The following is a 26,057-nucleotide window of genomic DNA, read 5'->3' as shown; positions in this document are numbered from 1 at the left end:
AGAGCAGCCATCGGTGTGAAGAGGAGAGAAGCAACCACCCAAAAGACACCTGAAGAAGGAAAGTGTCTGTGGGCTGCAGGTCAGGAGGCTCCAAGCGGGGGATTCTGAAGAGGGTTGGCTAGATCTAGAGAGACTACAGGGCTGGAGACAGAAGAGGGCTGGATTGATATGTAGAGACACCGCAGGGCTGGCTGGAGAGATACTGGGGGGCTTCAGCTGCAGAAACATGGTGAATGAGGCTGGAGAGACAAGGGGGGATGAGGCTGAAGAGAACCAGGGTGAAGTAGGTAAAGATTATCTATAACTGACAGGATTACTGGCACATTTCTTCCTTCTATGTTCCATCTTTTTTGCCTTTCAGGTGCATGATATGAATTTATGCCCTTGTTCTAAACTGCAATGGTTTCAATAGAAACTGCTGCCAAATAGAACACACCACGACGAGTTGTTATTTAGAAACCGCCAGGGATCAATGCAGTTTAAACACCAAAACTGTTGCTTAGTAAATTTTGCCCAATGTACAGTATCTTCAGTAACATGGTTGAAAGACTGAAAGGTAGATTATAAAAACCAATGTTTAACAGACATCTTAACTCTATCCTGCGCCTCACATATAAATGCCCATACAAGCTGAGATTATGTTCTGACATTTTATATATTTCCTTGCACTTATTTAGGAGGCATTACAACGCTGTGTGAAATCTGACTGTTGCACAGTAGCTAGATTTTAAGCCAGCACGGCTCATATTCTCTGGAAGGGTAGTGACTTCAGACTGTGATATCACACACTGATTGTACTACATTACTCACTTTAGAATTTTTTTCATTGCAGAAGATAGCACATATCAGTACAAAAGCATTGACCCTTTAGAAAGAGTTCCAAACTTGCTGTAACAGTGTCAGGCACAATGTTTGCTATAATGATAACGCATCACTTTTGTGTTGTATCATCTACAATGCACATTACTGTATTATTACAAAGTAATGGTTTCAATTGTCCTTTAACACAAATGGATGTGGTAAATATTTTTTGCATATATTCGCAATGTGACCAATGTGAAAATGAATACTTTCACGCAAATATATTAAAATGCTCTTGGCAGGAGATGGGCTATCACACTTCTTCTGGGTCCACGGCAAAATAGGGCTGGCGAAGTGGGAGCCAGAGTCTCACCCTGCCCCCAAAATTCCAAATTAGTATCTCATAATAGGGTAACACCATCTGGAAATGGTGTTATCCTATTGGGGTCAAGCTCCGGAATGGTAAATCCGGCAGCCTCGCAACCCCAATAGAAACTTATGGGGGCTGCGGATGCTGACGGAAATGGAAGGACCGCAGCAGATATCGGAAATATAAGTTATAACCCATGAGGCTTTGACTTTTTTTGCTATAATACAATTTTGTCTTATTTCTCACTTGGCTGTTTTTTTCTTTTTTTTTATGAGGACCTGTTATCTACCCTGATGTGACTTTTGTCCTACATTGTCGTCATATCCCTCTAATGACAACAGTACTTGACCACGTTACCTATAGGTCAGGCATTCCCAACCACGGTCCTCAAGGCACACCAACAGTGCAGGTTTTAGTGATATCCAGGCTGCAGCACAGATGGTTAAATCAAAATAACTGAGCTACTTATTAAGTCACCTATGCTGAAGCCTGGATATCACTAAAACCTGCACTGTTGGTGTGCCTTGAGGACCGCGGTTGGGAATGCCTGCTATAGGTTTTCACTTGGACTTCCTTCACTTTACTTGCATGATGGCTAAATAAAGTACTCCGTCCTCCACTCCCAAAACTCAGAGGATGGTGGCAAACATATGAACTCCACAGTGAATTCTGTAAATGACTCCCATACTTTCGCTGCAAATGACTTAGGTTCTACACCAATTGTACTTCCTGTGCCCTTGACCTATGCAGACGTGGTGAGGGCTATCCAGGAAACTGTGAAATCGTTGCTACAGAAATATACTAATAAATTCATGGGGCAGTTGCTTACCTTAAATCAGGGGCGGATCCTTGCTTTTCTTTTACGGGGGCGGTTTATGAATGAATCCTGACTCCTCCCCCTCCACTCATTACTCCTCCCACTTCTCGTCCCAAAGAGAGAGAGATATGGGTCAGGGAGATCAGGGGTCAGTGAGAGAGAGAGAGCAGTGAGGAGACAGACAGGGGTCAGAGAGAGGGAGATCAGTGGAGAGAAAGACGGGTCAGAGAGAGATATAGAGATTGTTGAGCAAGAGAGAGAGAGAGAGAGAGAGATCAGGAGAAAGAGACAGGGGTCAGAGAGAGAGAGACAGATGGGTCGGAGTGAGAGAGATAAAGATCCTGAGTGAGAGAGAGAGATCAGGAGAGAGAGATGGGTTAGAGAAAGATCAGTGGAGAGAGAGATGAGTCAGAGAGAGAGAGAGAGAGAGAGAGAGAGCAGTGGAGAGACAGACAGGGGTCAGAGAGAGAGAGAACAAAGGAGAGAGACTGGGAGAGAGAGAGAGAAAGGGGTCAGAGAGAGAGAGAGAGAAGTCTCCTGTATCTGCTGCAAAGACAGAGCTGGCAGCTACAGTGTTCAGACACAGGCAGTCAAACCTAAAGATGAAATTGTATAAGCTATATCCACCACTACCTAAGCACATGTGCCCGCTTGCCCCATCTTCCTTACCCACTGCTTCTCACATGGAGGCTTCCCACAGCTGAGATGACATGTCTGGCAGAGACTGCACATCCACATCCTCCCACTTCGCAGTCACCAGCTTCTACCCCAGCAGCAGCAGTTGCCCAGAGTGCTCACTCCACTTCTCCCCTGGCAACTTACATACTGCTCGGCCTGTCACCCCTGCTCTCCTGTGCGCTGGATCTGGCTTCACAGACACGCACCTTGCAGCTTGGTTGGGGTGAGCCGCCTGCGCCACATGAGCTAGGCCAGAGACAGTCGATTGGCTGCTGTTGCGGTGGACGGGAGCCAGCGGTGGCTGCACATGGGCACAAAGGAGGAGAATGAGGAGATCCATACAGCAGCACGTGGTATGGAGCTATAGGGGGGGGCAAATGCCCCCATCGTCCCCCCGCTAAATCTGCCAGTGCCTTAAATCACAGCTGGCTTCTAGATCCCATTAAGTCAATGAAAATGAAATCAGGATTGCATCCTAACTTTCATTAAATTCCGGAGCTGAAGCAATAGGTCTCTTCACTTACTACCACACAATTTCAATTGTATAAAGTGGGTAACTTTGAAAATAGACCAAAATGTAATAGCTTGCAACTACTAGGCCTTTAAAGAATACAAAGGTTCTGATGTTATAAAGTTCCTACTACTTAACCTTCCAGCACTCCTTAGGATTTCAAAGGCGCTTAAGAATTTGGAAATTAAGCAGGCACATCGACTAGGTCTTTTTCGTGATGTTCACAATTCTAGACCACATGCCATTACTTTCCAGTGTTTAAACTTTCTTCATAAAGAACTTATCTGGTTGACAGTCCGGCACAATGGTCCTCTCCGCTGGCATGGCTGAAGTACTTTCCCTTTTTGCAGGGCTATTTAGGGAAGGTCTCAAAAGCACATATGGAAATGTTGCCTATCTATCCCCAATTGGTTCAAGCCGGCAAGCAATTTGCTCTTTTTTATCCTGCCAGGCTAAGGCTTTTCACACCACAAGGCACTAAGGATTTTACTAATGTTGCTGATAACCAAGAATACCTTTGGTAGGAATAGGAAGCCTTGCAATCGAATAAGATTGATCAAGACATTTAAATTCCGTTTTTCCTAGCATTGCACATTTTTAGTTTCTGTCATCTAAGGACAAGGAACCTGACAACCACCGATGAGGAAGTATCTAGGGACTGCAAAGCTGCAAGCACTTTCCTCATATTAATGATAGAACTACGACTCCAAATGAAGCCTATTTGTTCCAGGTGTATAATTGATGGAAGAATCGTCTTAAATCATTCAGTCTCTGTATGGCGCTGCGGACCACTATAAATACAGCTTAAAAATAATAATTCAGCCAAGATCGCTATGAACAATTTATAGTCCATATTGAGCAAATATATAGGTGTGTAGGAGGACAGAAGAAGAGGAGCTCTGTCAGGTGTTGGTAAGACCTTTACAATAGCAAAATTGAAATGAAGGGGAAGGGAACCAGAATCAATCATAGTGTTAAAGAAATTGAGGGTATCCACAATATGAGGACGTAATAATTCTCAGCTGGGGCTGTCAGCGCCAACAGATCTAATTGGTTTTAAAGTTTTTGTAGCTTGCCTACTTCTGATGTAGAGATCAGACCTAATAGAATTTCTACATGTGGATGTGTGATCTGCGGAAGCGAAATTAGGCGCCAAAATACAAGTTTATTATCTGAATCTATATGGTCTTGTGAATAGAAGGTTTACTATTAACATTCAGTAAAACTTTAGCCGCTCACTGGTGTGCTGCAATGGGGTAGCTGGCTCTTGTCGGTTTGTGGGGTGTGCACCCTGGACTTAGACTTAGTATTAGGGACCCCTGGTACTTAGAGACGCCTTGAAGTTGGCCTGGGGGGTTACCATATCTTTGCATATCTCATTTAGTTTTCAAATCATGTTGCTCGGTCATCCCAGGTAATAACTTTTTGTAAATTTGTGAATCTCTAAGTGTCTAACACCCAAAGAAATACCCATCTCATCTCTTACTATTATTTTCTAGGTCTATGTTGGTGACAGGGCCAGGGTACCATCAGGCTACTGTACAGTACGGATAGTGTAATGGTTAGCATTACTGCCTCACAGCACTGAGGTCATGGGTACGATTCCCACCATGGCCCTAACGGTGTCGAGTTTGTATATTCTCCCCGTACTTGCGTGGGTTTCCTCCGGGTACTCCGGTTTCCTTCCACAATCCAAAAATATGCTGGTAGGTTAATTGGATCCCAAAAATGAACCCTAGCATGAATGTGTGTGCATGTGGTAGGGAAAATAGATTGTAAGCTCCACTGGGGCAGGTACTAATGTGAATGGACAAATATTTTCTGTAAAGCGCTGCGGAATATGTGTGTGCTATATAAATAACTGGTAATAAATAAATACACTCGTTACGCCAAGAGAGTCCAGACTTGTTTTACTTTACCGTAATGCAGTAATTTGGCTAGATAAGGGGAAGCCTTAACTGTTGCAAGCAGTGGTCATGGAGGTTTGGGCCGCTCTATAGGAAGCAACCGGGATCCCCTCTATATTTCTGCTTGAAATAAATATCCCCCTTTAAAACAGCTTTAGCGGATTGCCAAAAAAGACAAGGATTTTCCACATGTTTTTGATTGTTTAACAAATAATTTACCCAAGCAGTTTCCAACAAAGACTGTAATTTTAAGGAAGAGGCAAATTAATCAGTGTAGCGCCATTGGGAATGGAAACCTAAAATGAACTTCCCTTGTATTACTACCCATATCGTGGCATAGTCTGAAATAGATATAGGTTCAATATCTGTGTCTAACACCTTTGGAGACCGCAAATTGGAAAGTTAAATATAGTCCAATCTAGAGAAAACGTTGTGAGTTGCAGAGAAGTGAGTGTATTCAAAATCTCCTGGATAGCGTGACCTCCAGATATCCAGGAGATCCAACTAAGTTGCAATCTATCCTAACCCAATTTGGGCTATCTTGGGATGTTAGGCCCATATGCATTATATAAAGTATATCTGTATCATTTACGGTATGGTGCAATCCAATTATATACTGTAATGGCCTAGTTGGTCAATATCGTTATAAGGAATTTCAAGGGGGATGCCCTTACAAGTAAGATCGCAACCCCTCTGGCTTTATAAGAATATGAGGAAGAGGCTAGAACCTGCTGCTGTAGTATACTCAATTTGGCATGTCAATGGGGGGTCAGGTGGGTCTCCTGGAGGAACGTTATGTCAGCACGCAATTTGTTAAGGTAGGTTAAGATGCGCCTCCACTTACTAAGGGAAATAAAGCCTCCAATGCAGCCAACACAGCTCCCCCCACATCCATAGATATAGCAGCACCAGCGTTAAGTGTAAGGTGTAATACAATAATGGTACAACAAGATGAGAATAACATAAGCAAAATGTGGTGTTGCAAATAAAATAAAAAAAACCCCAAAAGGCAGTGGTCATACCCTTAAAAACCCAACAATATAAAGGAATATGGCCCAAAGTAAAATAACACATAGGCCTATGATATCAGGACCAGATTAAGCCTTTTTTGGTGTGTGTGTGTGTGTGTGTGTGTGTGTGTGTGTGTGTGTGTGTGTGTGGGGGGGGGGGGTTACTTAAGACAGGGGGGCTGTGCCCGCTGTGTGTGTGCCTCCTCACCCGGATTCTCCATGAGGTAGCAGCAGCATTGGTCCTACCTACATTCCTGGTTCAGAGACAGACCCCCTCCCTCCTGTGCCTCTGCAGCAGGCCCAGCCCTAACCCCCCGTGCCCCTGCAGCAGCCTCAGCAATCATCCCCTTTGCCCTTGCAGCAGCCACAGCCCTCAGCCCAAAATGCAATACCAACTGGAAAGACCTAAAGCTGTCACTTTTAGGTAGGGTTAATGTTATTCAAAATATTGTTTTCCCTAAACATATCTTCTGCAAATGCTCCTATTATGATAACGTAAACCGATGCCCTCTGCTGTACACAGATATACTCAAGTTATTTGGCAATCCTTTAAAACTAGAATGATAGCAAAAATTGCTGCGGCAGGGAGGAAGACCATCCACTTCTCAGTGGATATCCTCTTGACACTTTGACCCTTACATTATTACTGCCTGGAATCAGTCATTTATTCAATATGGATTGGTTAGAAATGTCCATTAATAAAGAGGCAAGGGCAGACAAATTTTTTAAAATCTGGTTGCCTTATATAAAAACTTTGCCTCTGGCCCATAGAGATATAATGCGGAAAGCGGTATTACTTCCTGGTACAATTTAGAGATCCTCCTTTTTGAGTTCTCTTTGACACTGCTTGAAATTGATTGTGTTGTTGGCTTTTGATTTAATATGTGTTTGTACACGATGTGCGTAGCGTGTGATCCCCTCATCAGCCATTTTTGTCTGTTTATCTAATATGTATACTGTATGCATCTACTCACTTGCTGTTGCAGATCTACTCTTTATTTGTGCATATATTTTTTGTATGTTGTGCAGTTCTTCAATAAAATGTTAAAAAAAAACCCAAAAACCAGAATGAGTAGGCATTGTACGTATCGTCCCCAAAAAATCCCCCCAAAAACAGGGTTGCCTGAATATGCTAGAAACTAGATTAAACTGCTCTAAATTACAAAGCTGTGTACTTTAATGCAGTTTAATCCAGTTTCTAGATCCTATATCTTTTAAATCCCACAGAGGTTTAAAAAAAAACAAAAAGCAGCTTGTTATCACAACAGACTCAAATTATAATACTAATTAGAAGATTATGTTTATCAGTATAGCATTCAGTTGTACTCCAGTGCCCTGGATTTTTCTTTTTCTCAATTTGTCTGAGTATGCCTCATATTCTAGCACTCGCTAGAGCTGCCGCCTTTAGATATATCTCTGACTGGCTCTTACACACTGGTCATTAACACTGCTATTGATGAAGCTTTATTTGACCCATATACTCCGCCAGCATGCTTGACACCCCCTGAGATGCAGATTCCCTTAACCTGTTGCACCAATGTTCTTTTTTGGAACACTTTCAAGCTTCGGCTGAATATTAATAAACATCGAGGAAGCAATAAATCACTGTTCCTCTCCTTATATCCCTTTGTGGGACAATTTGACTTTCCTTCCTTCTATAGATGATTTGACCTATAAATCCTGGTTTCACAAAGGGATTATGGCAATAAAAGATGTATTTGATCCAGGTGGTCACATTCTCTCCTACAAGACAAATTACATTTACCCTGGTCACACTTTATGCTCCTGCAAACAAGCTATTACATCCAGTCGTTGGACAATCCTCTTTCTTGCAGCTCTGGTTCCACACATTTATATGATATCCTGACCTTAAACTATTCCCATAAATTTGGAATTCATTACCTCTACACAGAACTTAATGCAACTAATACCTCGTTGTGGTCTACTATATCTAAAGCGTGACATCTTGCCAGAATTACCAGATTTTGAGTCTCTTTTATCTAACACAAGTACCATTTTGCCTGCTCTTAAGTTGGCTCCTTTACATGAAACTCAGTTGGGAGTGTTAAACAGAACATACTCTTCTCCAGCTCACAGGAATACTAGACTTAGAATCTGGATAATGTCACAAATGTTCCCACTCCTATGCTTCATTATCGTATAATTTATAGCAATGGCGAAAAATAAGCAGGTTTTGGGATGAGCGCCACTCTAGAATTCAGACTCATTTTTGCCGATTTGTCATCATGCAATGTAAATTCCTCGTTGGGACCACATGCAGCCCTTCTATTTGTTATGGTTATGGTGGCTAAGGAAATTATTTTAAAACACTGGTTCTCTCGATTCTCTCCAACCTTGGATGAATGGCAAACTGTTTTACTGGAGACCATGGGGGTAATTCAGAGTTGATCGCAGCAGCAAATTTGTTAGCAGTTGGGCAAAACCATGTGCATTGCAGGTGTGGCAGACATAACATTTGCAGAGAGAGTTAGAATTGGGTGGGTTATTTTGTTTCTGTGCAGGGTAAATACTGGCTGCTTTATTTTTACACTGCAATTTAGATTTCAGTTTAAACACACCCCACCCAAATCTAACTCTCTCTGCACATGTTATATCTGTCCCCCCCCCCCCCCCTCCCCTGCAACATGGTTTTGCCCATCTGCTAACAAATTTTATGCTGCGATCAACTCTGAATTAGGTCCCATATCACAATTGTCTACTTTTAATACTGGAAAAGGTGTCTTAGTTTTCCAGAAAAAAATGGGGCAGATACAATATACAATATTGAGAGTTTGTCGCACCCGGCACAGATGAATATATATTAAGTATTTGAAAACACAGAGCGGTTTTTGTTAAGACTGCTTACTTAGAAAGTGAGCTGTGTCTAGTTATCTTTAGGAACTTTTCATGCTTTACTGTGTAATGGTTATTTTTGCTCTGTGGGTTGCTGGCTCATTCCCTCCCCTTTCTAGCTCTCCTTTTTAGCTCTCACTAAAATTATGGTACCGGCGTGTGTTGATGTTATTACTACTATTTTGGACTGTACTGTGATTTTAATGTGGATTTACTCTTTCATTTTATACAATTTTTTATTTTTATTTTCTTCTTTATAACTTTGTTGTTTATATGTATATGTTACCTTTTCAAGTTTATTATACTGTTTCTGTATGTACTGACCTAATGTGTATGCTTACTGCTCATTTAAAAAAAAAAACAACAACAACCCAAACGTAACAACAAAGAAGGCTGCAAAGAACACTATATACGATTGAAGCTTTGTAATTGTGCCTTCTTTTTTTTCTTTCTTTTTTTTCTGTACAATAAAAAGACTTTAAGAAAAAAAACCTTCAGAGAGTAATCAGAGACTCCAGGATGGGTCAATGGATTACAGATTTCCATACATGCCAACTTTAGATAGGCTCATTATTTATTTTTGTTTTAACACTTCTAGTTTAGTCAATTTCTTACATTAACTCTCCTTGGATAAAGTATTTCCTGAATTTTTGACTAAATGTACTAATCAAGCAATTTGGTTGACACTGTCAGTATGTTGATAAACGGAGAGAAACGGTCACAAAATGTGCAAAATATGACCATTTATGATTTTGTACATAAAATGTAAAATCAGCATCATAAGGCACTTATTTGGAAACAGTATTAATTGTGCTAGAGCATGAGTAATAACAGTAGATCGTTTTACTTTACGCTGTTTTTATTTTAGCTCAGTTGACGCAACACTGATTTCTTTCTTTATATTTTTTTCATATGTGGACTGATAAAACAAACACGATACATGTTTCTTGCCTTTGGCAAAAACAATATATTTGGTATTTGCAGAACAACACACACTCCAAACTACATCAGGCGTTGTGATAGCAGACACTAGCTGACCAACATCAATACAGAAGGAGATATTCCTGAAGGATTCATGCCAGGGTTTTCACATGCTGGATGACCAGAGACTGACAGTACTGACTACATTAAATTAAATTTAATTCAACTGGAACGATTGGGTAAAAAATGTGTGGTTAAACATTTAATGAAAGGAAATTCAGAGCAGATTTATCTTTAAATGCATGTTTAGGTAGACAGATTATCTTTTAGCAAATGTACTTTTTAATTATCATTACGTCTACTAATTTGATGTACACTATTTGTACAAAACACTTTATAGCTAATATACCTTCTGCAGTTCTGTAAGGACACACTGGAAAATAAGTCAGGAGCACAGGCAATGCTGTAAGCTGTATGCTGTATTTCAGAACAAAGTTAGAGAAGTCACTGCGGCACAGTTGGAAAGGTAAGCTACAATTTGAAATAAAATTAGTCAAGCGGTCGGTGTGACTACTCAGAAGCAACCACAAGTTACACTATGCTAACAAGCATTCCTCAAATCAAGCATGCAGTCATACTGTACACCTGTGGATGAATAGTCTCATTTATACCCAGCAGAAAGTTTTACTCACCACAGTGCCCAGGAACTGAATGCTGATATTCCCAGCGGCATCACGACTAAGGCACTGAATAGAGGGAGAGAAGGGAGGTCAGCGATTCATTTAAAATATGTTTTGGCAATTAAAATGAAAAACTCATGCTCTCAAAATCAAACACAAGAACAGTTAATATAGGATTGCAAAACACATGACCAGGTACCAGGTGAAAAACTGATTCAGTAATCTTAAAAAAAAAGCTGAGCGACTTTGAAATTGTACTCAGTGATTCAATTAATTTTGCTACCTACAAAAGTAACAGATTAAAAACTGCAATTTATAACAAACGGAACAAGATGGCAAGTAGTATAACTTTATACAAAGATACACTGCACAAGTATGTTATTTTTAGAATATAAAGGTATATACATAATGAGCATACTTTATAGGAATCATAATTATATATAGATATATTTATAGATATATATATATATATATATATACACTGCTCAAAAAAATAAAGGGAACACTTAAACAGCTCATCCTAGATCTGAATGAATGAAATATTCTTATTAAATACTTTGTTCTTTACATAGTTGAATGTGCTGACAACAAAATCACACAAAAATCAAATTTATTAACCCAAGGAGGTCTGGATTTGGAGTCACACTCAAAATTAAAGTGGAAAAACACACTACAGGCTGATCCAACTTTGATGTAATGTCCTTAAAACAAGTCAAAATGAGGCTCAGTAGTGTGTGTGGCCTCCACGTGCCTGTATGACCTCCCTACAACGCCTGGGCATGCTCCTGATGAGGTGGCGGATGGTCTCCTGAGGGATCTACTCCCAGACCTGGACTAAAGCATCCGCCAACTCCTGGACAGTCTGTGGTGCAACGTGGCATTGGTGGATGGAGCGAGACATGATGTTCCAGATGTGCTCAATTGGATTCAGGTCTGGGGAAAGGGCGGGCCAGTCCATAGCATCAATGCCTTCGTCTTGCAGGAACTGCTGACACACTCCAGCCACACGAGGTCTAGCATTGTCTTGCATTAGTAGGTACCCAGGGCTAACCGCACCAGCATATGGTCTCACAAGGGGTATGAGGATCTCATCTCGGTACCTAATGGCAGTCAGGCTACCTCTGGCGAGCACATGGAGGGCTGTGCGGCCCCCCAAAGAAATGCCACCCCACACCATTACTAACCCACCCCCAAACCGGTCATGCTGGAGGATGTTGCAGGCAGCAGAACGTTATCCTTGGCGTCTCCAGACTCTGTCACATGTGCTCAGTGAGAACCTGCTTTCATCTGTGAAGAGCACAGGGCGCCAGTGGCGAATTTGCCAATCTTGGTGTTCTCTGGCAAATGCCAAACGTCCTGCACGGTGTTGAGCTGTAAGCACAACCCCCACCTGTGGACGTCGGGCCCTCATACCACCCTCATGGAGTCTGTTTATGATCGTTTGAGTAGACACATGCACATCTGTGGCTTGCTGGAGGTCATTTTGCAGGGCTCTGGCAGTGCTCCTCCTGTTCCTCCTTGCACAAAGGCGGAGGTAGCGGTCCTGCTGCTGGGTTGTTGCCCTCCTACGGCCTCCTCCACGTCCCCTGATGCACTGGCCTGTCTCCTGGTAGCGCCTCCATGCTCTGGACACTACGCTGACAGACGCAACAAACCTTCTTGCCACAGCACGCATTGATGTGCCATCCTGGATGAGCTGCACTACCTGAGCCACTTGTGAGGGTTGTAGACTCCGTCTCATGCTACCACTAGAGTGAAAGCACCGCCAGCTTTCAAAAGTGACCAAAACATCAGCCAGAAAGCATAGGAGCTAAGAAGTGGTCTGTGGTTGCCACCTGCAGAATAACTCCTTTATTGGGGGGGGGGTCTTGCTAATTGCCTATAATTTCCACCTGTTGTCTATTCCATTTGCACAACAGCATGTGAAATTGATTGTCAATCAGTGTTGCTTCCTAAGTGGACAGTTTGATTTCACAGAAGTGTGATTGACTTGGAGTTACATTGTGTTGTTTAAGTGTTCCCTTTATTTTTTTGAGCAGTGTATAGATAGATAGATAGATAGATAGATAGATAGATAGATAGATAGATAGATATACACAGGTTGAGTATCCCTTATCCAAAATTTCAAATCCCACATTTTTGGGTCCCCTACTGAGATAGTGACATATATATTATATATTATGTGTATATATAGATATATTATATAGATATACAATATAATATACACATATACAGTATGTGTCACTATCTCAGTAGGGGAACCAAAAATGTGTGATTTTGAATTTTGGGTAAGGGATGCTCAACATATATATATATATATATTTTGGCGCCTCACAGGGTGATACTTTCTACTTAAGGTATGTTGTTAGTTATTTGTTTGTATTACCTGACAATAATGCCGCATTATTAAAAAGGGCACTGAAACGTTGCATCTTACCACAAGTCTAGTGTAGAAATCATTGGAGTGCCGCACCGTCTCTGCTGTGTATATATATATATATATATATATATATATATATATATATATATATAGAGAGAGAGAGAGAGAGAGAGAGAGAGAGAGAGAGAGAGAGAGAGAGAGAGAGAGAAATTGTGCAGAACAAGATAAGTTTACTGAGCAAGCTGCACTTTATGAAAAAAGATTTTTAGAGAAAAAGTATCCAGCAGAATTGGTCACTAAATGTAGAGAGAAAGCAGATAGTCTTGATAAAAAGCAATTGTTAGTATACAAAGAGAAAAATAAGGACCAAAACTCAGCTTTTATGCCTTTTATTACTAAGTATAATACAAAGAGTAATGAAATTAAGAAAATTTTAAAGAATCATTGGGGTGTATTGTCCCTTGATCCAATTCTGAAGGACCATTTACCTGCAGGTCCACAGGTGGTTTTCAGGAGAGCAAAATCCCTGAAGAATTCACTGGCGCCTAGCAATCTTATTAAATTAACAGATGAGACATGGTTAGGAAAAACCCATGTAACAGGGTGTTACCCATGTAATCACTGTAAAGTCTGTCAATTCATGGACAAAGAGAGAAAGAAAATTTGGGACAGTAAAAAGTTAAAATCTTGGGACATTAAAAGTATGATTAATTGTCAAACGATCTCAGTTATTTACCTTTTAAAATGCTCATGTGGAGCACGCTATATAGGAAAACCTAAGCGACAATTAAAGCTCCGGATACTTGAACATACTAGAAGTATAGCTAATAAACTTAAAGATCATAGTGTCCCTAGGCATTTTTTAAATTGTAACGGAGGGTCGCTTAATAATTTTACTTTTAAAGCGATAGAGCATGTGAAACTAGATGACAGGGGGGGTGATGTGTCCAAACTTTTAGGAAAAAGGGAAATGTATTGGATACATACACTAAATACTATCAGCCCTTTTGGGCTTAATGAGAATTATGACATCACTCCCTTCTTGCATTAGGGCTCATTTTTGCTGGTGTTGGTGATTTTAACACACTGCAGTTGGGCCATTGGCTCCTTTGTGTTCTATGTTCACCGATATTCCAGCAATGATGGCAGCTGATGTTTATTTATATATATATTTTTTGCGGTCATTATGTAATTTTAACTAATAAATAATTGTAAAAAAATTTTTTTTGTAATAATAATTGTTTTTAGTTTATTGCGTCTCAATTTAATAAGTATGGTTCTTTAATAAACTCAGATAAGATATAAAAAATTAGGTTAGAACCTGCTATTAAAAAGTACTATTCATATAAAGGTGATCTAATCTTCTCTTATCAGCATAGTATTTACGGTCTAAATAAAAGTGTCTGACCGTTTTCAGGAGGTGCGTTAATTATTAATTAGTGCATCATGGTCTACTGAGATGGCTTTATATAGTGAGTGTATTAGCACGATGTTTATAATAACCTAAAGTATCTGGTTTTAATTTGTATCATGATAATGTATCTATAATGTGTTTTAGTTTTTTTTGTAATGTTGTTTACGCTGCTGTTATTGTATATTTTCAATTAAGTATGTATATTGTATCAATTATGCGGCTTGGATATAAATAGTGTGCTGTAATGGTGCTAGCCACACCCCCTGACGAAGTCCCGTGACGAAACGCGTTGGGCGTGACCAGCAGGACCTGTGACGTGGATCCAGTGCCCAGACAAGCGGCGTGTGAGGTCCGTTTATTGTCCGTGCGGCTGGATGTCCAGAGCGGCTTTTTGGTATCCCTGAAGCAACGTTACACATCGGTGTATGCCATCCGGAGGCTACACTAGTTGTCTACACTGCGCTGGTTACCTTTTACTTTCAATGTATGTGAGTGAATACTTTACCAGTAAAGCACTTTTGATGATTACACTCACCATTGCGCCCTCCATTGTTTTCTCTTTTACATGTGCTGAGGAGTACAGGTTTACTCCTGGAGGAGGACTGCAGCAATAATACATTTGGACTGACATATTTTAGAGACTATATTGTTTTAATGCGCGACTTTATCTTTTCATATATATATATATATATATATATATATATATATATATATATATACTGCTCAAAAAAATAAAGGGAACACTAAAATAACACATCCTAGATCTGAATGAATGAAATATTCTTATTAAATACTTTGTTCTTTACATAGTTGAATGTGCTGACAACAAAATCACACAAAAATTATCAATGGAAATCAAATTTATTAACCCATGGAGGTCTGGATTTGGAGTCACACTCAAATTTAAAGTGGAAAAACACACTACAGGGTGATCCAACTTTGATGTTTTGTCCTTAAAACAAGTCAAAATGAGGCTCAGTAGTGAGTGTGGCCTCCACGTGCCTGTATGACCTCCCTACAATGCCTGGGCATGCTCCTGATGAGGTGGCGGATGGTCTCCTGAGGGATCTCCTCCCAGACCTGGACTAAAGCATCCGCCAACTCCTGGACAGTCTGTGATGCAACGTGGCGTTGGTGGATGGAGCGAGACATGATGTCCCAGATGTGCTCAATTGGATTCAGGTCTGGGGAACGGGCGGGCCAGTCCATAGCATCAATGCCTTCGTCTTGCAGGAACTGCTGACACACTCCAGCCACATGAGGTCTAGCATTGTCTTGCATTAGGAGGAACCCAGGGCCATCCGCCACCTCATCAGGAGCATGCCCAGGCGTTGTAGGGAGGTCATACAGGCACGTGGAGGCCACACACACTACTGAGCCTCCTTTTGACTTGTTTTAAGGACATTACATCAAAGTTGGATCAGCCTGTAGTGTGTTTTTCCACTTTAATTTTGAGGGTGACTCCAAATCCAGACCTCCATGGGTTAATAAATTTGATTTCCATTGATACTTTTTGTGTGATTTTGTTGTCAGCACATTCAACTATGTAAGTATTTAATAAGAATATTTCATTCATTCAGATCTAGGATGTGTTATTTTAGTATTCCCTTTATTTTTTTGAGCAGTGTATATATATATATATATATATATACACACACACACACACACACACACACACACACACACAAAGCGAAATGGATCGCACACACTTCCCAACCTTAGATGGGTACACGGTAAAAAAATTGCATATCAAGATCTGTAGAACATCCACATAAACCAGCACGCCGTAAATAGCAGCAAATTAATTTTAATCCAAATGGCTTTTTCAAAAAGTGCATTGTGTAAGCATTGGCATAGGCAACAATAAAAAGTAACTGCTACTTAGCAGTTCAATGCATCAGGACAAATGGCAGTTCCTACAGCTGATTCGGTGCAGCAGCACCTTCATCACGGGAATAGCCATAAATGTGTCATGTCATGGCCCAACACTGCATATATATATATATATATATATATACACACACAGATACAATTATCAATCAACAATACATAGTACAAACACCTGTTCACTCCATTCCAACTAGCGCCCAAGTGCTCACCAACCCAGTGCAGGGGAGAAGCTCACCACACTCCTCCCCCACCGCTGCATCACGCCATCCATGATCCCCCAGCGCCTCGTGAGGTGTCTGGAGTTTGCCGGCAGGCCATTTCCGGTAGCCGGGACCAACTTCACAGGTGAGACTCTCAGGGACAACAGTGCGGGACGCGCCACCCGCTCGGACGTCACCTGCGTCATCAACTGTTCGTCTCCGGCTCCATTGGCGTTGCCTAGCAACGCACAGTGCCACCCACTAACGTTGACTGACCAATAGCGCAACTACAATGGCAGGGAGGCGCAGCAGTGCTCCAGTTCCCCGCATTAATAGTAAACAAATCCAGTACATTGATAATACAATGCATACAAAAAAAACGGATATATTGAGCACCTGGAGAATAATGCATCACTCAATAGTTTAAATAGACTGAACCATAGAACCAGGGATCATGTCTCACAAAGGATTTAGTAATCACGAAGTACTTATTCCATTTCATCAGGAGCTATTAGACGTGCTATCCTGTCACATTGGCACATTGTCCAAAGCGATCCGATTCTTGACCAAGTTTGTAAGAAAAAAACGCTCTTTTGTTATAAAAGGAGCAACAACCTAAGGGACCAACTGGTATATTCTGACATCAGTCCGAGGGTCATGACCGGCACTGGTTGGCTGCAGCCACAGAATGGAGTATATAAATGCACAGGTTCTGCTAATTGTAGCTTTTAACACACTGGGACTTATTTTTTGAACCCCATTACAAATAAGAGCTACCAGATTAGGCAACGGATGTCCTGTGACACGAAATACGTTGTATATGTTATCTGGTGATCTATGTAGGAAAATCCCAGAGGATGCTTAAAGAACGAGTGGCAATGCATCGCAGCTCAATTAAAAAAGCACTACTTAAAGTAGATACCAGCACACCGCCAGTAGCACTCCATTTTTCGGCAGCCAAACATACCATCAAGGACTTTAAAGTGATGTCAGTTGAACAAGTGCTCCCCTCTCGCAGAGGAGGTGACAGGAACAAAAGTCTATTGCAAAAAGAATCCAAATGGATCTATAACCTAGAGGCAATGGCACCCAAAGGGTTAAATGAGGAACTGTCCCTCAATTCGTTTCTATGATTTATTTAATATTCAGATGGTAGGATTAGCTGGTTTATCTGATGGGCCCATCAGCATTTAGTGGTTGGTAGTGACACATTTTCTCCTTTATAGCTACAATATAGATTTGTGATTACTAAATTCTTTGTAAGACATGATCCCTGGTTTTATGAGTGATGTGTTATTCTCCAGGTGCTCAATATATCTGTTTATATGTCACTGTGACATACTGTGCTGCGGCTCCATCACCTCCCCAGCAGCGCCGCATACTCCCGTGGCCGGGTTCCCAGGTACTTGCAGCGGAGGCGCACCGGTCATCAGGCACACCACCGCTGGCGCTCTCCAGGATCGCGTGGCTGCACGGCAGGGAGGAGGTAAGAGGGTCCCCCAGGTGGGACCCGCCGGTAAATCGCGGTCCGGCCGCTGGCGTGGACACTGTACTGCACAGGGACCCCACTATATCCACCAGGGCAGGGAGCACAGGTCGGATTTACTAAAATCCATTTCACATAGGCTCCACAGTACCCGGTGGTGAGGACCAGCATAGGGGATAAGGCGCTGACCTGTAGCCCCTACCCCAGCTCCGGGCGCCATCTACTGCTGGTGTTCCCACCCTGGAGCTACATTTCACTCTCTCTCACTCCATGACAGAGATGTTGGCGCCATCTTTACAATATTACCTGGGGTGATCTCCGTGACTGCAGGGCACTGTCTCGTCTGTAAAGTTGCCTGTCTCATCAGCGCTGTGCATTTACAGACACTTAAGTGTTCTACATGTCATTTTAGACAGTGTTAGTTAAGAACAGGTGTACTACTATCTGAAAATTTGGGTACAAGTATTCTGTGATATACATCCAGTAATTACTGTGCATTTTTATATCTATACTTATACACACACACACACACACACACACACACACACATATATATATATATATATATATATATATATATATATATATAGTGGTAGGTAAAGAAGGCGGCACTCAGGCAGACGTTTTGTGCAGTTAAAGCTGTGGTCAGTTTATTCCGACATGTTTCGGGGTAATCACCCCGTCCTCAGGGTCATCATAGCCCAAACTGAACCATTAGACATACATATATACACACAACAATTAACAATCAAGACTCTAATCCTACTCACCTGCTCCACATCGCCATTCTGATCCGCCGGACGCTCAGAATGGCGTTGTGGAGCAGGTGAGTAGGATTAGAGTCTTGATTGTTAATTGTTGTGTGTATATATGTATGTCTAATGGTTCAGTTTGGGCTATGATGACCCTGAGGACGGGATGTCGGAATAAACTGACCACAGCTTTAACTGCACAAAACGTCTGCCTGAGTGCCGCCTTCTTTACCTACCAGTATTCAGAGGTATTTGCCTCCAGGAGGGCACCGCAGCATATACTACTCGACAAGAGTGAGTGCCAGGCACACAGTACAAGATATATATATATATATATATATATATATGTAGTTTTACTAGTCCAGTGCAGTTTTATTGTATATCTGTAATAACTTCTGCATTGTACCTGTGACTGAGTGTGCCTGTAGCTGCTGTGTGGATTCCATTTTCGTGTATCACACTACTTGCTATCGCTATATTCTTTACCCTAGGGGGCTAGGTGCGTCAGGGTCTCATTTATATATATAGTATTTTTTCTGTGTATTTCAGTCACTTCATACCGCTTAAATCCTCTGTTTGTGCCCTGTATTTATGGTCATATAACACAGGGGGTTATTTGCAGGTATTGTTTTCATCTGGCTATATTGTACCGCTAAGCTCTAAGGCTACATTCCCTATAATGTCTGCCACACAGGGCGGGAAATCCACAGCCGCATCTGCATCATGCAGTGCTGGCACCACGGATTTCACTCAGGGGAACGTTTTAACTGATGGTTCAGGCACTGGATGCCATACACTTGCCAGTCAACCAGCAGCACCTGTGGCTAATCAGGACTCACCTTGGGCAGCGTTCTCAAATATGCTGAATACGATTGTGACACGTCTTGCGCCCCCTGTGGGACCTCCTGTGCCATTACAGCCACATATTGTCCCTGTGTCACGATCCTGACTGTAGTTCTCGTATTTGGTGACTTACCCCTGCCATCTGTCCTGGATCCTGTGCCTTTTTGCTCACTGAGATAAACAGCTTGTCAGCACCATGAGTTTCCTGAGTCCTGAGGTAATAGTTAACGAGCTCTACCTGGGATTAATCTTCGGTGTGATTCTGAATTCAGCAATCTGAAGTTTAGGCCTAAAGGCCAGCATCCTCTGTTTGTTTGCAGAAGTTCAGGCTTCAGTGTTCTCTCGGCCTGCTAGGCCTCGCTCCACTTCACAGCCTAGTCTAGAGTACTCACATGACAGTGACTGTTCACCTGACCCAGAGCTGTCCAATCCTGTGCCAGCCTGAGACTTTCTGAATCACCTGACACTGCTCACCAATCACCAAGGACCAGGAAGTATAAGTCTGAAGACTGGAGTTGGAAACTCTGCCATTTCCTCGTGTCACACACAGCTCTATGTGAGCTTTGAAGCTGAGCTCCCTAAAGGTAACCCTTGTACTTCAGTTCCTGTAAAAACTCTGGTCCTTTGCTACCCAGTTTGGATTACATCTGTGTTACCACTGATATCCAGTATTTCTACAGTTTCATCTTAAAGGCACAGTTGCAGTATTCCACAGTTTCATCTTAAAGTCACAGTCGCAGTATTCCACAGTCTCAACTTAAAGCTGCAGTATTCCATAGTTTCATCTTAAAGTCACAGTATTCCACAGTCTCAACTTAAAGCCGCAGCTGCAGTATTCCACAGTTTCATCTTAAAGTCACAGTTGCAGTATTCCACAGTCTCAACTTAAAACCACAGCTGCAGTATTCTACCGTCTCATCTTAAAGTCACAGCCGCAGTGTTCTTCAGCCTCATCCTAAAGTTACAGCCACGTCATCGTTCTACTTTCAGTTGCGTTTCCAGTTATATCCGGTACCAGCCCGGATTACAGTTGCATCCCAGTCTCACCGGTAACCAGCCCGGTTCTCAGTCTCACCAGTAACCAGTCCGTCTTACTATCTCGCCAGTAACCTTGAGTACATAAGCACCTACTCCTGTGACACTATATCCAGTACAGTCTCACCTATTCATTCATCATCCTGCTATCAAAGTCCCTGGTGATCCAGTGGTCAGGATACGGCTTCTTCTGCCAAGGCCCGGGTTCGATCCTCGGTCAGGGATTGCTCCTTCTCACTGATTCCTACAGACCAGCCTAATATTTACATAATCCTCCAGTAGCCCGCACAGACTTCACTAACACTGGGTTCACAAAAACCACAGTCATGACTGTGTAGTCATGACCCTGTAGTTAATCCACCTTGGGCGGACACTCTGACTACCGAGTTACAACAACTAAATCAATCTCTGGTTAGACAAAAGTCTATCCCACGCCCCTCTGTGGCCAGGGGGTCATCTAAGCGGGCCATTTCTTCCTCACATCCCACTAATATTTCGGATGATTCTTCCGATGAGGATGGGGAATATACTGATCCATCAGACAGCCGCTTCTGATGAGGAATCTACAACCCAGGTTGATGTTCCTGACCTAGTGGAGGCTATTAAGCTGATTCTCCAAATAGATGATGAGATAGAGTCCACTACTGCATCTAAGAAACCTGATAAGTTCAAATGTCAGAAGGTTACTAAAGTAGTCTTACCACATTCTGACTATTTAATTGACATACGTCAAGAATCCTGGGCGTCTCTAGGAAATCAATTTTCTCTGTCTAAAAAGATGCTAGCTCGTTATCCAATCCCTGCGGAGTTGAGCAACAAGTGGGAAACGCCACCGCCAGTGGACTCTCATGTTGCCCGTCTTGTGGTGCCATCTACTCTGCCTGTCACCACTGTCACTTCACTGAAGGAAAGCGTGTGGAGGGTTGCCTGAAGTCTATTTACTCCCTTACAGGTGCTATACATAGACCCACTATGGTAGCCTCTTGGGCTGTGAAAGGAATTGAATCATGGTTTCAGGCAATTGAGAATGAGCTGCCTCAGGATTTTTCTGACACTGCCAGACAATATCTGTCTTATATTCCACAGCCTCCCACTATATTCAGGAGGCGGCCTCTGTGGCAGGTGTTATGGCGGCCAAGGCGTCTACTACGTCAATCCTGGCTCGCCGGATTCTGTGGTTAAGGTCCTGGAAGGTGGACCTGGACTCTAAAAAGACCTTGCAGGTGCTCCATTTTAAGGGAGACATCCTTTGTGGGGAGGATCTGAACAACATCGTGACTAACTTGGTGACTGCTAAGACTGCGTTTCTCCCAGCTATTAATCCTTCAGCTCCAAAGGCTAAGAGTATCACTTTTCGTTCCTTTCAACCTCCAGGGAAAGCAAAAGGTCAGGTGTAGAGGGGGCGAGGCTTCGGCGGACATAGAGTAGCACACGAGTGGTGTGACTCTCCAGCTCATTTCTCCTGATACTCTATCCTGTGTCCCCCCTGGACCTGAAAACCACCCCGCTGTCTCTCTAAAGGTGTGGAGGGGCCCCCCTGAAGATTTGAGACCCGCTCGGTTGCTTCCCGCCGCGGCAGAGCTCTTTCTATGTGCTGGACTCCTGAGCCTTCGGCACCATGTGGGACGCCGCTCTCCTCTCTACCCGCGCTCTCCGGTCACTGCCCTGGCTACTCCCTGCGCCCGAGCCTGCTGCAGCCCCTGTGCAGTCCCCTGAGCTCCATCCGTGCCTGCCTTACCCGAGTGTTTGTCTGCGAGGTCTCCCGTAGTGGCACTGCAGCGGGTGCCGCCGCTGCTCTCCATCCACCTGCAGCTCTGGCCTCTGCCCTCCGGCTCCCTTCTGGACTGTGCTGCTGGGGGGGGGGAGCGATGTGTGACTTGGAGGGTCTGCCATTGTATAAGTCCCCTGCCTGAACGTGTGTGCGCCACATCGCACTGGGACATTGCTTTGACACATTAACCCCTGCAACACTTGTCTGCTGCTGTCCCTATATATCCTATATATCCTGCGGCCTCCAGGGGCTCGGATGAGCAGGCTATTATTTGTCATATTTGCCACAACATCTGCTCCGTGTACTACGGCTTCCCCTCTGGGATTGGTCATTCTGTATAACTGTCGGCTTCCTGTGAGGGACGACAGGGACGGCGGCTGGAGGAGTTTCTGTTATACTATACTCACTGGCATGCAACGACAGGGTGATTCTGCTTTATTATCCGTGCTCACAGGCAACCACTGGCCGGTTTTGATATACTATTTCTTCACGGACTGCTGCTGGACAGTTTTGATATACTATATTTCCTGGCGGGCAGCTACTGGTTGGTTTTGATATACTGACTCCCGCCATCGGTTGGCTAAGATGGTCAAACAGCATCAGAACAACGCGGCCGCAGCAAAACTAGAGAAATTTGCTAGAAATCCTCCAGCTCGGCCTCAACGTGGGGAGGAAGCACAATCGGCCTCTTCACCGTCACCGCCATCGCCTTCTCATAGCTCCTCATCTGTGGAGGCTTCGGATGCAGCCTTGCAGAAGGTACTGGAAGCGGTCACCGCCAGCGAGGCCCGCTTGGCCGACAGGATCGGTCAGGTCCAGGTGGACCTATCCATTATACACCAAGACCTCCAGCGGGTGCGGGAAAGGGTCGGTGAGGTTGAAACGCGCATTTCCATGCTAGAAAACACGGTTTCGACACTCGGTAGACGCACCTCTGCTCTGGAGTCTCCGATGACGGAGGTACACAAGAAGATGACCGGTATGGAAGGGAGATTGCAACGGAACAATGTCCGTTTTGTTGGCCTGCCCGAGAAGGAGGAGGGTGCCTCCCCCGAGAAATTTCTTGAACGCTGGCTGCTGGATGCGTTTGGAGCAGAGGAGTTCCCAGCACACTTTGCAGTGGAGTGCGCTCACAGAGTCCCGATGCGTCCACTACCTCCAGGGGCACCCCCACGCACGTTCATAGCCAAGCTCCTTCATTATCGTGATAGGGATGTAATTCTGAAACTGGCCCGCACCAAAGGTCCTCTCACGTGGAACGGATCTCCAATTTCAGTCTTTCCAGATTTTGCTATTGACGTTCAGAAGGACAGAGCTCAGTTTGTCCCTGTGAAACGCAGGCTGCGTGAATTGAATATCCCCTATGCCATGCTCTTCCCATCTAAACTGCGGGTGGTGCTGGACGGAGAAACTAAATTCTTCATGACTCCCCGCAAAGCATCAGTTTGGCTGGACAGACGCTTTCCGGCTCGGCGGGCGTTAGCTGCTGATTGAACTCCTGCATCTCGTTTCTCTACTGATCAATTTTGCTCCCTTTATACCTGCTATGTCATTTATGAGTGTGGTCTAGGGGGGGTGGGGGATTCTTATTTTGCGGTTTCATGTTGAGTTGCTATACTGGGCCTATACGGGTTTCTCTTCTGCTTCTTGCAAGCCTTTACTGGGATTTTGTGGTAATTTAGGGATAAGGGATATACGAGTTGTTCCCTCCGTAAAATGTTGTTTTTTTTTCTTTCTGCTCCTTATTATAAGTGCCCCACTATATAGTTCTCGGGGGGGGGGGGGGGGGGGGGGGGAATAGCTCTGTTTAATTGGGGTGGTGGTTTAGGGGCGGATTCGAGTTTTTCGCCGGGAGACTCTCCTGTCTCGAGGTTATTAAATTCTTGGCCCCCTTTTTGGTCATTGGATTTTGGTTTTGCTAAGTATTGGCAGAACATGTAAAGGTGTTTTCTGCCTTAGCTGTTACTGTTAACTTTAAGGGAATTTTGTTTGTTAGGAAACCAGGTATGCTGCCAGTTCTAAGTGGTATACGGGGTGGGGGTTGGGGTTATTTTAGGATAATATTGTTTATTTGTTTTCATTTCCTGCTATGTACTGCGCTGGTTTCTGTTCTGCTTGTGTCGCAGCTCTTCCTGGGCGACTGTTCTTTGCTGTTTGCTGGAGGTGGCTGGTTGCGGGTGGTCTGTATTACTAACCGGATGTGTTGCTATGGCTTTGGTTAGATTTCTGTCATGTTTTGATAAAATCAAGCGCTCCCTAGTACTTCGACAGATCAAGCATTATGCATCGGATATAACCTGCCTGATGGAAACCCACTTAGTGGGTTCTAAGATTATGTCTCTTAAAAAGCCATGGGTGGGCTGGGCCTTTTATTCCATACATACTGCTGCGTCCCGGGGAGTGTCGATCCTGATTAAAAAGTCTGTCCCCTTCTTGTTTGATAGTGTGCAAACGGATCAATGGGGTAGATATGTGTTTCTGAAGTGTAAAATTAACTCCATCCACCTACTACTGCTGGCTGTATATGTGCCCCCCCCCCATACTCGCATGATGTGCTAAAAAAGGCGTCCGCTTTTATGGCTGCATCCCCTGGTGTGGCTGCTATCTGTATGGGTGATTTTAACAATGTTTTAAACTGTGTGATGGATAGGTTGTCGGCGGCATCCTCTGGCCCACGGCCGAGGCGGTCTTCATTCGGACAATGTCTCGGAGCTGGGTTTGGTTGATCCCTGGAGAATGAAATATCCCGATTTGAGGCAATATTCATGTTTTTCGCAGTCTCACTCTTCCTTTTCTAGGATAGATTTGGCTCTCCTCTCTCGTGAGCTTCTGCCTAGAGTTCGAGGTGTCCGATATTAGACTAGAGGTATTTCGGATCACTCCCCTAAATCGTTGCATATTGACAGACTGTCAGCGGGGACAAGTAGTATGGAAATTTAACCCTTTCTGGCTGACGCATATGGGAGAGGGATCTGAATTGGAGGCTAGCTGGCTAGAATTCTTTGTTATGCACAATGGCACCACCGAGGTGTCTCTGCTGTTGGACACTTTTAAGTCCTTCCTGAGGGGTACTCTGATTAAACGGGTAGGCAGTCTTAAATCCTCCTTTAAAAAGCGTGAGGCCGACTTGGAGGCCCAGGTTGTTGCTTCAGAGGAGATATATTTGCGGGACGGCTTGGATGCCTCTAGGCAGGATTGGCTCCATGCTCAGGGTGAATGGAAGGAATATCTGTGGGTGAAAACCCAACACAGACTTCTCTTCTCCTCACATGTCCAATATGCTACGAGGGATAGACCGAGTTCGTATTTGACCAATCTTGCAAGAGGGGACCGCTCCTCTCATACTATAGTGGAGGTTTTGAACTCGGCGGGGACGGTACTAGACCATACCCATCAAATTGTGGCGGAATTTGTTTCATATTATCAAGCATTATATAGTTCCAAATTGACCTGTTCCTCACTAGAACTGTGTACTTATTTAGATGGAATTCAATTGCCCTGTATCTCTAGTGAAGCCAGAGCCCTTCTTGAAGCTCTATTATCATTGGAGGAGATTGAAATGGCGATCTCTGCTTCCCCTGATGGTAAGGGCTCTGGCCTTGATGGTATCCCGTCTGAACTGTATAAGAAGCATGCTAAATTTTTCGCCCCTCAATTGCTAAGCTTGTTCAATACAATTTTTGCCCAGAACGTGCTTCCCCCATCCATGGCGGAGGCGTTAATTATAGTGATTCCCAA

At 43.4% G+C, this 26,057-nt stretch overlaps 1 protein-coding gene across 4 annotated transcripts in view; it reads right to left on the bottom strand.

Moving 5' to 3' along the window:
• PCCA (propionyl-CoA carboxylase subunit alpha) overlaps positions 1-26,057 on the bottom strand; it is a 972,421-nt gene that overhangs the window by 125,074 nt on the left and 821,290 nt on the right. For 2 of the 4 annotated variants that reach the window (XM_063953234.1, XM_063953232.1), the window contains exon 21: positions 10,561-10,614. The exons of 1 other annotated variant lie outside the window; for it this stretch is intronic. In XM_063953234.1, coding sequence (XP_063809304.1) covers positions 10,561-10,614 — 54 coding nt within the window. Of the gene's footprint in view, positions 1-9,788; positions 10,400-10,560; positions 10,615-26,057 lie in introns of those variants that run through there. One more of the 4 variants, XM_063953235.1, reaches the window with a different exon arrangement.

This window comes from Pseudophryne corroboree, chromosome 2, assembly GCF_028390025.1.
Source record: "Pseudophryne corroboree isolate aPseCor3 chromosome 2, aPseCor3.hap2, whole genome shotgun sequence".
NCBI lineage: Eukaryota > Metazoa > Chordata > Amphibia > Anura > Myobatrachidae > Pseudophryne > Pseudophryne corroboree.
The sequence above is the reverse complement of the archived record's forward strand: the minus strand, read 5'-3'. Positions and strand labels throughout refer to the sequence as shown.